The sequence below is a fragment of the Parambassis ranga genome, chromosome 13, assembly GCF_900634625.1.
Source record: "Parambassis ranga chromosome 13, fParRan2.1, whole genome shotgun sequence".
In the NCBI taxonomy this organism is placed as follows: Eukaryota; Metazoa; Chordata; class Actinopteri; family Ambassidae; genus Parambassis; species Parambassis ranga.
The window spans coordinates 10,424,471-10,438,019 of NC_041033.1; the positions used below are offsets into that span (position 1 = coordinate 10,424,471).

The 13,549-nt window shown below is 40.5% G+C and overlaps 1 protein-coding gene across 2 annotated transcripts in view; it reads left to right on the plus strand.

Annotated features, from left to right (window-relative positions):
- pde2a (phosphodiesterase 2A) overlaps window positions 1–13,549 on the plus strand; it is a 124,642-nt gene that overhangs the window by 93,184 nt on the left and 17,909 nt on the right. For both annotated transcript variants that reach the window (XM_028419472.1, XM_028419473.1), the window contains exons 3-9: window positions 5,551–5,640; window positions 5,914–6,002; window positions 10,102–10,211; window positions 11,017–11,072; window positions 11,271–11,330; window positions 11,878–12,034; window positions 12,712–12,764. In XM_028419472.1, the coding sequence (XP_028275273.1) occupies window positions 5,551–5,640; window positions 5,914–6,002; window positions 10,102–10,211; window positions 11,017–11,072; window positions 11,271–11,330; window positions 11,878–12,034; window positions 12,712–12,764 (615 nt within the window). The remainder of the gene's footprint in view (window positions 1–5,550; window positions 5,641–5,913; window positions 6,003–10,101; window positions 10,212–11,016; window positions 11,073–11,270; window positions 11,331–11,877; window positions 12,035–12,711; window positions 12,765–13,549) is intronic.

Consider the following 13,549-nt stretch of genomic DNA (forward strand, 5'->3'; position numbering starts at 1 on the left):
TTATTTTACAGAAGGAAAAAATGAAAAGTGTACAGAGGTGGAAAATTTTCTTTAGCCAAAGAACTGAAAAACTAATCAACTAAAATGTGTGCGGCTGGGTTGGAAAACTTACTTCTGTGAGCACCGTGCTCCTCGTATACACCTGTACTGTCTCTCCACATAGCAGGCTTCAGTCAATAATGAAGGTCATTAAATGCGGGTGCATGTTGTGAATATTTCCCTGTGAGTGGAACTTTTGCTGTGAATTTTTAATCAGATATAAAATATAAATATAAAACAGCAGGGTATCAGAGTGTCTCTGATAATAGCCTGTGTCACATACAGGCTTTCCTCTGAAATACAAACTCATCTTGGTGATTTACTCTTACCGCACTCTCTTCCTTTTCTCACTTAATGTTTATTGAAATTATTTGCAGCAGCATTTTATGCGTCCTACATTGTAAAACTTTCCATATCTCACTGTTGTGCTCCTGAGGGGCGGAAATCTGTTGAACTTTTTGCTGCTTGTACCCCCCCCCCCCCCCCCCCCCAATTGAGCAGATCCTGCACTAATAATTACAACTGTATAACTATTTATGCAATTACATTTTCACCACAAGCAATAATACACTGAACATCAGAGCTGTGTTAAATAGCTGTGGGAAATCATTTTGTTTTAATCAGCTTGAAATACCACAGCATATGAAATATGTACAAATCAGAAAGCTTAAAAAAAGTTGTAGTGCTCTATAGGAGTAAATATTAACTGGCCTGGTCCTGCTCCTTATAAAATTATCTCAGTATTATACAGAGCTGATTTGGATTTATCCTGCTAGCTACAGCTCTGTCCATGTAGACTTAATTAGACTTTTCAGTGAAATGTCCTCCTGGAATAATGCTGCATACGTCTATTAACTGCTGTAGTTCAGGAAAAACAACTATGAGAGGCTAAAATTTTGCCCTTTTTCTTTTTTTTCTTTTCCTTACCTACCAGGTCGTCATGCTCTTGTTCAGCAGTCAAGACCTGCTTCTCTGTGATCTAATTTCCCTGCCATGATAATGTATCCCTGACCACTTAGTTCTCACTATTTTGTGCAACCCTCCAAGCAGCCGGGATGTTTCGGGTTTAAGCGTCTGCTGAAGAGCAAATTGAGCTCTGTGCGCATGTTAGACACCTGCTGCAGTAAGTCCAATTTAAAAAGGAAGGGAAGTCTCTGTAATCTGTAATTAGTCAGCAAATTATACTTTAATTGCTTTAATTTTCCTTTTACCACAATTTTCTCTGTCAATTACAGTTTTATGTGATCAGATGGTCAGCAGGAGAGACATCAGGGTTTGAGCCAGGGTTAATAGGTGTGTATTTGAATATTGAGAAAGGCAAGGGGGATATTGTGTGTGTGTGTGTTTGAGGGAAGGGGTAGTCTAACAAAAGATAAAAAGAGAAGAGGCATCTGTGTTTAGTTATGCTGATCAGAGGTGCCCTTCAAAATGCCAGAGCGCTCCGAGTGATTAGAAAGACTGCAGATAAAGACAACAACGGACGACACCGTGATGAGAGGAGGAAGAGGAGGAGGAGGAGGAGGAGGGAAATGTGGAGATAAAAAATTAAGGCTATATGAGTTGAAAGGTACAAAGAGGGATAGAATAAAAACAGATGGGATGAAATGGATAAAACAAGGCAGACAAAAACATCATCCATGCTCAGAGGCTGGAGGGCAGTACAACCTGATCCCCATGAATGCAGCACAGTAACAAATTAATAATGACAGTAATGCAATCAGTAGAATAAAATAAAATAATTGAATCAAAATTGTATCTATGCATTTACCATCTTATCGGTCATGTGTGTGTGGGGGGGGGGGTGCTCTGTTGTGGTGTTTTTAAATCAATTCAGATAAAAGCTTCCTCTAAATTCGCACAAATTGAAATGGCATTAGTGAAAACTGTTAGTGTAATGAAATCGCATCGTTTCCATTCAGATTAAGATGAATTTCCCTAATTGGAGGATTACATTGCCTCTGCGGAACTCTTCTTCCTTGAAGAGGTCAGGTGACCCTTAAAGTAACATAATCAAAAACAATAAAACCATGCATGTGCATCAGGACCTGTGTGTGTGTGTGTGTGTGATGTGTATGCATGGATGTGAGTAGGTACACTTCAATATGTGTGCAATGACGGGTGGAGAAGCAAGTAAATTAATATAACAGATGGTTGGAGGTATATGGCAAGAAGTGACTGTGAAAGGTCAGAGGACACGCTCTGACATTTACAGAGGCATACATTTATTGCTATGCACACAAACAAAGGATGGTCAGGTTTTAGCATCTGTCCTGGACCAGTTTTTGACAGCAGAGCGAGAAAAGACGGGGAGGCGTCCTCCATTGTTGTTTGTCTGCTGTTTAAATCCACTTTCTATCAAATATTAGTTTACTGAGATTTGCACAAGCATTTCCAGATCTGAGATTTAAGATGCAGCACACACTTTCTTTCACATGTGCATGCACACACACACAAAAGCTGGCGGAGCTCCAACTTCATTACAACAGCACTCTGCCAGGCTGATTGAGTGATCAAAGCTAATCGCATTTAATCATATCTAATCATATGTAATAACCAACACAGAGTGCTCAGGCATGACAACACTCGCCGCTCTCTCTTTTTCCTCTCCTCCCCAGCACAAACACTTACACACAACCCTGCCCACTAACAACAACCACCATCCAGTTCCCTTGTTTTCCACATTTTCTCCCAGTCTGTTACAGTAGGGGTGACAGATGGACTTCCTCCATAGAAAGGGTGCCCTGCAGCAGACGCAGCTCCTGATACCTTTGTGGAATTGAACACTTAGGGAAGCAGCAAGATTCTCTTCCTCCCAGCCCTGCTGTCTGACTAACGCCTGTGTGAAAACAATTGAAAGAGGATGATCTGTGTGCCACAACATTATCTCTCCAGTTTATATTCAGTACACAGTTTTAAAAGCTGCAGCATGTAAAGCCTTTGCGATTTTTTTCCCTGTGTTTTCTCCGGCTTTGATCAGGTTTTCAAGTCCCACTGAGCTGTTCCCTTAGACCATAGTTGCATGTAATGATAATGCAGTGTGATAACTGGAACTGGTGGGAATTTACGTAGACTGCACACAGAGTGTAAATATGCTTATGGTATGAATTTATAGCTGTCGCATGGGATATAAGGAGTGCTCGCCTGATAAAGCTGAGGCTGTGAGATGGTGCGGTTCTGTATGCCTGATTGTAATGTTTGTGGAAGGTGGAACTATTAATAAAAAAAAATGCCTCAAGCCACAAACTACATTTTTTATAGCCTTAAAATATACAACAAGATCCCCATGTGTCATTTCAGAAATGAAGTGGAGTTTTTGGACTATCAAGAAAGCTAAAATAAAATGGCAAAAATATAATGTAGTGTTTGGCTGTATTTGGGAACCATAGGTGATCACGTTTAGGAAAACTTCAGAAGTTTGGTAACACTTTGGTAACATTATGTTATCATGTTTTGTCTCCCATCTGCAACAACCTCTCTGCTATTCTGTTGGTTTATTATGATTCTGATCCCAACTGAGCGAGTTGGTGCACTTATTCTCACAACCACACAAAGTTGTCACAATCAGCGTTCATTGTTGGAGCATTTTATTGAAAAAGAACAACATGCTACTTTTAAGTTATTTACATCCAAACATAACAGAAAATGCCAGCCTGACCTCACCAGGAAAGCACAGATCTATGTTTAAAGGCATTTGAAAGTAACTGTGTGCACATGGATATGAAACCAGTTCAGACTCAGCATGTGTGTGAGCAATCAGGCAGCAAGTCAACAATTTACTGTAAAGGAAAATTGTCTTTGAACCATCAGTTAATTGTTTATCGATCTTATATAATATAGATAATATATAGAATATAATATTATAGAAATATGTAAATATTGAAAACACATTTTTATACAACAGTATATGCTCTCAACAACACATTTTAATTTCACTTTGCATTCAGACATCTGCCTACACTCCTCTAATGGAGTAAAGATTAGAGTAATATCCTGAGAGGAGGAAATTGTATTTCTCTGAAGACTCATTATCGGACGGCTGAAGAAAATATTAAGGGCCAATTTTTGCTTCATCTATAGAGTGACACTTTTATCCGAGGTCAGCTCACCTGTTTTCTTATTTCTCTGTTTGTATGCATTGTTTCCAAACCTATTATTTATTTCAGCTCAAGGTTTCCTTTAGAGGAGCAAACAGGGCTCTGAAAGGAAACAAACTGCTCTCACCTTGCATTAGTATGCTTCAAATGAAGTGTTTGCTGGATGGCCAAACTGCATCTGAAACACTCAGAAAACTCAGACTTACACAGAAACACAGACTTTCAGTGGCCGTGCAGACAGTCAAACTGATTAAAAAAGGAGCATATCTCTTTGGTCAAACTTGTGTGTCATAAAAGATCGGCTTCTGTGTTGATAGCCTACTCGTCAGATGTCACCTGCTAGAAGGTGGTTAGCTAACCTTTACTGTGAATGTGGAGATTATTCTTCAAGACACCATGTAGGTGTTCCTATTCAAGTCTATCTCACATACACAGTTTTAAGGCATCTAGAGGATTTTGAAGTCTATGCTGACACACACTCTCTCTTCTCAAAGTCTGGTTAGTTTACCCTTTACTTGGTTTTCTAAAAAAAGAGGTTTTTAAAGTCAGTGCTGGAGGCTTCAATCGCCGGCAACATCAGAGTCTACCTAACTCTTGGTTAATGTAAATGTGAGCAAGGCATGGAGCATGAGTGGAGCTGAGGCAGGCAGGCAGTCACAATCTGAGACAGCACCTACATGTTTAGGCCTGCCTTTATTTGTCCATAAATTTGAGCCTTGATATGATATGACTGGGTGTAAATTCCCCTCATATGCAATGAATAGGGAGATTTAAACCATTATCAGCCTTTGAGCTTTTGCAATTCGTGGGTATGATGACTTGTTGATGATTCGTTAATGTCAAAAGAGATGAAAACGTGTTGACGACGATGTGACTGATCAGAGTAAGACTCTCATTTGGATAATGACCATGTAACACTCACTCCATGTTAAGTGCCTCCATCAGATGTTTAAAGAACGCATCTATTAGGAATGTAAATGCATGTGATTTGTGAACTGTGTGAGACTTTCACCTCCTTAGTCACATGCTGTTATTTCCTGAATCTGCTGCCTACCATCTCTCCAAATGTATTGTCTCTGAAAATGTAATGGCTGTGTTTCACAGTGAAACAAAAGCACAGCAAAAGTAGCTGCAGTAATCCCAGACGACATCGGTTCATTTTTAAGTGACACACTCTTGTCTCCAACTGGCACAGACTGCTGTGGGCATACTGAGTGTGACAGTGTTTAAATATTGTTTCAGAGGCCTCTGCAGCCTGCCAAGGTAAATATCTAGGGAAGAGCTTTTGCAGCATAAACCTTGTAACCACAAAGAAAACAAAATTATAGCCAAGGCCGCAGGATTTGAGAAAAACACACTGAGATCATAAACCAACAACCAAACAGACATCAGGGCATCTGTTTTTCTTCGTCCCCAGGATGCCTTGCTGCGGCTGGCAGGAGTTGTCGATGCTCGCTCGCTCCGAGTGGCCCTTCGAGACAGCATACAGGAGCTGCTCCCCAGCACGGTATTAGTGCACACACACACACACTCACACACAACGACTGCACATTTCCACAAAGTGAATATAATCAACAATTCCTCACTTTATCACCTGTGGAAAGAAATCTTCCTGTTAGTATTCAGTGTGGTGATACTTAATGCCCTGATCCTGACATAAGAGCAGGGAACAGAGGCACAGGCCTTGTTAGAAATGGATGAGCCTCATCACTCATTAAATTAATTAGAATCTGATTAATGCTACAAATGTGCCTGTGTATGTGTGTATGTTTTATTCTAGGAGTGTGTATGTGTCTACTTGCTGGAAGGAGACTCGAGGCTGCTATCTGACGACCCGCCACATGAACTGCCACAGGAGGGAAAGATCAGGTGTGTACAGTATTGTGCGTATGTGTGAGGAGGACTGTGTGTGTGTAACAAGCCGCAGATGTTTCGTCTCTGTGAATCACTGCTGTGAACTGATTTGCCTCAGTGCTGTTAGAGCGGCGATACCCAGAAAAGCAATAGAACACGGGGGAGATGAAGAGGGGAGACACAGACGGCTGTGTGTGTGTGTGTGAAAAGCAGGTGTCACCTGAATGAATATGAGATGCTCATTTTAAAATCACATCATCAGCACAGAGACAGAGGAGAGAGATCTCATCACCAAGATGAACAAAGACCTTCTCTGTCTCCCTTTCTACTTTATTTCTTTACTTTTTCTCTCACTTCATCTATCTTGTTTTTTTATGAAAGATTACAGAAAAGCCTTCGTATTACGTTTGTCTGGTGAAGTTACAACTGTCTCATCCCTTTATAGGAAACAAACCTGTCATTCAATCTATTATTGTTATTATTCAGTGCACAATGACATAAACTGTCCAGTTTTTTGTGTAATTATCACTTTTTTAGTGCACACATACACCAATCAGCCATTTTTTCCAGCCAAGGTACAAACTTGGAAGCAGACCTGGAGCTCTATCAGTTTACTGTAGGAGTACTGCCATGTTAAGTGCTTCATAACTTCACTTCCATCTGGTTTTCTTGTTGTTGGTAGACATTAAACCGCAACTGATTAAAGTTAGGTGTTAAAGCTTATAAGTTGTCATGTTGGCTGTCACAGCCATGATTTGTGTCACATGAAACAATGCATTAAATTAGACGGCTATTAACAAAAACAAATGCTGCAGGCACTAAACACAACTCCAACTGAAATCCATTAATTTAATTTATGCTGCTGTAATGCAAAAAAGGGAAAGTTTATGTGTCTATGCTCTGCAGGAACAAGTACGTTTAAAATTACATGACGGTGTCAAATAATGGGATGTCAACTCAGACTGTATTATGCAAAGCTAAGCCTAGCCAGCTGTAACTTAGCTACAGTGTAGTTTGAAATTCAGCTCACAGGCTGTTTAAGCCAACCAAGAATTTGTCAGTTGAATTATATTATAATCTGTTAATTTGTTGGCAATGAAATACAATGAATATACGATGTATGCTTAAATATAGCACCTTCAAAATTCTCCTTTTATCTCACATTTCCCTTCACATTAACCATCGTTCACAAGGCTCTCTCTCACTGACAGCCTTGTTTCCTCTTCTGTCATCTGTTACTCCATCTTCCCACCTCACCGCATGAGTGTATCTGCCTCCTTTTTCTCTCAGCCTGCTCTTTCCCCCGAAGAGCCATGAAGCACTAAGGCAGCTGTGTTTTAGTCCTCCTGCCCCGACCCCTCTCCTCAATGCTTCTCTGTCTTTCTCACCTTCAATTCCTCTCCCTGTGGAAGCATTGCAGGGCTAATAGCTAAGGTGACAGTGCACTCAGTCCCTCAGTGAGACATGGCGATCCTCTCCTCTCTTAAGTGCTATCTGAAGCTCTACAACCCTGTGTGCTACTGGGACGGCTGGCCGGGCGCTGGCAAAAACCAATGCTACATTATTGATGAAACTGTCCGTTTATCAGACAAGAGCCCCATTTCCAACACCTCATTGCTGCATGAACACGGTATCCCACACAAACATGTTTAGGAGACATGCACACACAACAACACAAACCACACACACACACACCTAGCCTTTGCACTCACACGTTTGTCAGGGCTGCATACAGACTCGATGTAGTGGGGATATTAAAAGAGCTATGGGGCACTTTGTTACTTTTCTCCCTCCAATACACCTGCTTACATAAGCCTGTTATCAAGACCTTGGCATACACACTCACACACAAAAACAAGTACCCTCCATACACACAAACACACACTCAATGAACTCATCTGACAGCTAGAAGGGCATGTTGTTCATTCCAGCCCTCCTTCTAATACATACAAGCCCATTAACCAGGCCTTGACACACACACACAAATGCACAAATAAGTTCAGCCAAGACGGCTTCCAGGACTGTTTATCTTTTGAACTATTTGTTGCACACAAGATAACCGAAGTCTCACAGCAAAACAAGCTATTGTGAGAAATACTGCAGGAGGAAGATGCACAGCCCAGAATCTAAAAATACATCAAACACTGATACACACAGACAATGCACTATTGCAATATTTCATCCCATCCAACTTTTTCTTTCTTTCCTTCTGATAAGGGCTGAGCTTGTTAATAAATAGGTTTTTCACTATGTCATTCTGCTCTATTTTGTAATACTATGATCGGACATATTGATTACTGATGTTTGTTTTTTAGTCTCCGACTTTGTGTCATAAAAAAATGCACGCTGTGGTGCTGCAGTTTCCCCAGAGAGGCTGAACCAGCTATTCATTTTTGCACATTAACACAGCATCAGCTTTTTTATAAGCAGTTATGACAAATGAAGCTGATAGTGTAGATTCAGGCAGCAACAAGGAATCATTAGCACAGCTCAGAACAATTATCAGCAGATTTCTATCGGTGGCACACACACAAACAAAGAGAAAGCGAGAGAGAGAGAGCGTTCCCATGTATTACACAGTGTTTAGGGTGTAATACATGGGCTACATGCAACAGAGCTACATATTTGGAATACAAAGTATGAGTTGTGTACAGGTTGAATATCTGTTAATCATTCTGCCAGCAAATTAGCTAGCCTGCTAAGAACTAAGAACTACTGGGCTAATTTACAGTATGCACGATGTGTAATATATTTTGCCAATCAACTTTTAATAATTGAATAAACTTTTAAACTATCGTTTAAGAACTACATGATGTTTGTGTGTAATAACAGAGAAGGTAAAAGCAGGCCACTGCCAATTTTAAGAGGATTACCAAGGACATTATAAATTACATAAAATAGCACTGTAATCTGTAATCTGTATGAAATTATAAATTATAAATATAACCCTCCCAACAACATATTATTTCCATGCTGTTGCTATGTCATTTTACAATACCTACCCAATCCCTACTACTGAACAGACCAACAGGAGTGTGGAGTTTGGTTTACCTGGGGACACTGCATTGACCATAGGTGTGAGTGTGAGTGGTTGTTTGCCTCCTTCTATGTTAGCCCTGTAATGGACTGGTGACTTGTCCATGCTGCACCCACCTCTCGCCCACCAACAGCTGGGACAGGCAGACTCCCTGTGTCTGTTCAGTACAGGACAAAGATGGTTAAGAAAATGGATGGATGAGCAGATAAACATAAATGTATCATTGAATACCTGCCTCATGTGTGCACAGTTGGTGCTAAATAACAGTGCTGTGCTTGCTGCCACTGGGTGGTAACCTGTCCTGTTGTTTGCTGTGGCCACAGCTTCATTCATCCAGGAAAGCTGCTCTGGGAAAAAAATACAAAAAAGACATTAGACTAAGGTCAACTGTATTTACCACAACAGTAAAGTACAATGGGAATGTGGACTATTCCTCAGTGAGCTGAAATAAATGGACACTTTTAAATCAATGCACCATGCAGAGATTGGGCTACTGTGGTTTTAGGGGATTTCAGACTCTGTGAGCATGTAATGGAGTGGCTGCTGCTTAGTGTGTGTGTGTGTTTGAATCACTGCCAGTTGGAAAAGCTGATTATTATGTGAAGCACATAGATCTTTGAATTTACCTGTGTGCATGAGTGAAATTATTTTGCTTTTTCAGGCATACATTTCCATATTTAACTTTGTGTGTGTGTGCAGTGATGTGCTGGTGCGTGTGATGATGTTTGTGTGTGTGTCTGTTTTTGGCAGTAGAAAGCTGTATTAAATATAATACACAAATACTCCATTGGCATCATCACAACACACCTGGATTTCAAACACACACACAGAAACAACTGTGTTGAGAGTAATTTCACAATGAATAATAGCTCTATTCAGACATATTTTGGTCAGTGTGTCAATGAACACAACCTGTCTGGTTTTATAATGCTGCTGATTGTTTTTCCTTATGCTCCAACTGTCATCCAAATCCCCACTTTGCCTCCTCTGTGTCTGTCTGTCTGTCTGTCTTATTCTTACTCAGCCTAATATGATGTAGGTAATAAACCCTTCCTGCATCTGTCTGTCTTTCTGTAGGAGCATTGCAGACCAGCTGAAGCGATGTCAGTGTGCCGGCCTTCCTCCGTCTGAACTGCCAGAGAAATACAGAATCTGCCTCGCGGCACCGTTACCAGCGCACAGAAGAGGTGTGGCTTTATGCTGAAGGTTTGAATGTTGCTGGTGAACAGACAGACAAATGGACCATCGTTTGTGTGTGTTGTTGTTGTTTGAGGATGTGTGAGCATGAGCCTCTGCATGCCTGGATGTGAGGGAAAAGTGAAGTTGTGGGAGGGAAAAGAAAAAGCAAATGAAAGGAGAGAAATAGCGAACAAGAGATGATGATTGCAGAGGGAGAAGTTCGGGCCCGCGTGGGCAAGAAAATTAGACAAGCAACCAAAAAATATAAAAAATAACAGCCTATGATGATGAGAAAAAAACATGAGATCAAATGATGCTGCATGAAAAGAGTGAACAAGGGAAAGAAAATAACCTGAGGGATGGAGCCCTGAAGTTCACATCTGCTGATCAATACACCGAACGATGGATGGTGCAGAGGCAACATATTATTTATGTAATATGTTATATAGAACATATTATATATGTTCATATATATATGAACATATATATATATATATATATATATGAACATATATATATATATATATATATGAACATATATATATATATATATATAAAACTTATTGAACTTATTGAAGGTCTGCTATTATTAAAAAAATAACAAATAATTAAAAGGGTAAACAAAACTATGCAACTATGCATATTAGATTTTTTTCAGTGTTTTCATCCTTCCATTAGCAGACTGAGAATAAATAAGATTAAGAGCAAGACAAGGACATGGAAAGAAAAGGAGAGTATGCATTATGTATTCTAAATGCTTCTTTCTTTCTTTCTTTTTCTTTCTTTCTTTCTTTCTTTCTTTCTTTCTTTCAGCTCTTGTCATTCCTCTCCTGGACCACGAGCGGGACAAGGTTATCGCTGTCTTACTGGTGAGTCTTCAAGGACATAGAACGGGATATCAATAAATTAATCAACCGAAATAACAAGTCAGTCACTGCTGCTTATGTTAATACCTTCACCTTGTCCTTTATTTATTTAATTTAACACAGGGACAGGCTTTTCATATACTGGACTGTTGAGCCTTTTGTAAATTTTTCACTGCTTTTGTTTGTCTTTGTGTGCCGCAGGTGGGCTGTAATCCACTATCTGATCAGGATGAAGTGCATCTGAACGTGCTGGAAAAACACGTACGCTCTCTCTTTCTCTGTCTCTATGGTTACATATAAAAACAGCTCAGCAGAGAGAGAGAATTTCGCACATGTTATCATTTTGTTTGGGATTTTTACATATAAATGCTATAAATGTTCAAATTCATAGAAAATCACACACCACCAGGGACATTTTTCACTGCGTTCAAGAGTTTTGAATTTGGTTTCTCTGGTGACGCTGCACCAGAGAAACCATCCACCATCGCACTGTCGTACGATTGGTGGAGCAACCATATCCATAGAGGCGGAGCAGGCGACAGTGTGGTGGAGCATCAGGTAGAAAAACCAAAGGAGGCATCTGAGAAAAGTTTCTAATGCAGCAGATAAAATCCTTCAGAGGAAGGCTTTGAACATTGATAGAACACAAATGCTGCATAACACTACTGACTACAGTGTATCTCGAGCAGTATCCAATGCAATAATCCATTAGAGAAGTAGAATAAACAATTTTTTGTGCTTTCTCTGGCAGCTTATTGTTCATCTGACTTTTCATCTAACTTTTGTGTGTTTCTGCATGATGTCACAGGCCTCCGTGGCGTGCGTTCGAGTCCATGCTGTTCAGACATCTTACCAGAGGCCCCCTCTCAGCCCCTCTCCTTTGCAGTCCCACAATGCACTGCTGCACCTCAACGTCTCAGACCAGGACTACTGCGAGCTGGACCGCAACATTCTGCAGCTCTGTGGTACACATAATTAACAACACATCGGATTAATTAAACATCCTCTGTCACTCTTTCCCAAACACATTCCTTCACTTCCTACTCAAACTCATATCTAGTCACACACACACACACACACATACACACTCTCTTTGGCATAATAGAGGTGAGATATGTTAATATAGTACTCCCCTCTGGATAAAAAAACTGTGAATTTAGATTGAGTCTGTCAGTGGCATAAGGAATGTGTGACAGCTACAATGTGAAAACAGAAAGCTTTGCCAAAACACTGTTAAAAACTCATGCATAATGGAAGTGGACTTGCTAATGCCATTCCTGAGCACATACATCAACATTGTTTACTCCTCAGTAATTGTCAACAAATATGAGTTGCTTTTGGTCTCCTCAGCCTGCCTTGCTCTCCCGCTTCTCTGTCCAGCTCTTCCCTTCTGTCTTCATCTGCAGTCCAGGCAGCCCTCCATCCCTTGTCTTGTCTTCATTATTACTCCCTCTGTTAGCTGGTTCCTGCTCACCCTTCCCCGACCTCGCTGTCTCAGTGCATCCCTCCCTGGATTGCTTTCTGTCCACTTGTGTACATGCTCTGCATTCCCCCTCTTCCTTAACGCCAATCTGGCCTTGCATCTTCCTTATTTTCCCTACCGTCAATCTCTCTCCTCTCTCTGTCTCCCTGTTTTTTTCAGGTGAGCTCTTTGACCTTGATGCAGCCTCTCTCCAGCTCAAAGTCATCAATTATGTAAGTGGTTGAGATCACTCATACGCTCCCACATGCACACACTCACACGGAGCTGGAGACGTACAGTACATGCAAACTATAACATCTTCCCCTGTGACTTCTGCCCCCTTCCTGTCATTAACAATACCTTGCAGCTTTTTAATCACACAAATACCTCATCACATCCCTCCCTGTGTATGCAGTAAAGTGTGAAAGCAGAGGGAGAGGTGTAGATTGCAGGAAAGGATGAGGTGCATGGAGACCTGAGGAGACAGAGCAGCATCAGCATGTGCAAAAATTTGACTACAGTTTCAAATGTACAGTACTATTCACAGATAAAGAAGATATAAGTGAGGGTTATAAAGCAAGCGAGAGGAGGGAGGTTTGAAGGTTAAACAGCATCAAAGGGGCAAAGACTCAGTCCACCAGAGCTCCAGAGAAGCCTAATGGATGTATGCTCATGATCTTTTTCTTCAAATATTCAGCTACTGAGGCTTGGCTTCAATTTTTTATACAAACTTTCTAGTATAAAGTAAAGTATATATTAGCAAGTTGTAATCTCTAGGTTTTCTTATTTTTTCATAGTTTATAGATCAAGGTATTCATGGAATGATCTTGGAAATCCATGTTTAGTTATTCAGGTACTCAAAGCATTGTACTTGAATTTTTAAAGGACTCCAAGGCTTTGCTTTCTTCACTTTCTGTTGAAGTTCACTTTTATTTACACAGAGGCAATAACAAGGTTGTCTCAAGCCCGATTCTGAGAACTGAAATCCCAAGAGTACGCACTGAGGTGAACAACAGGA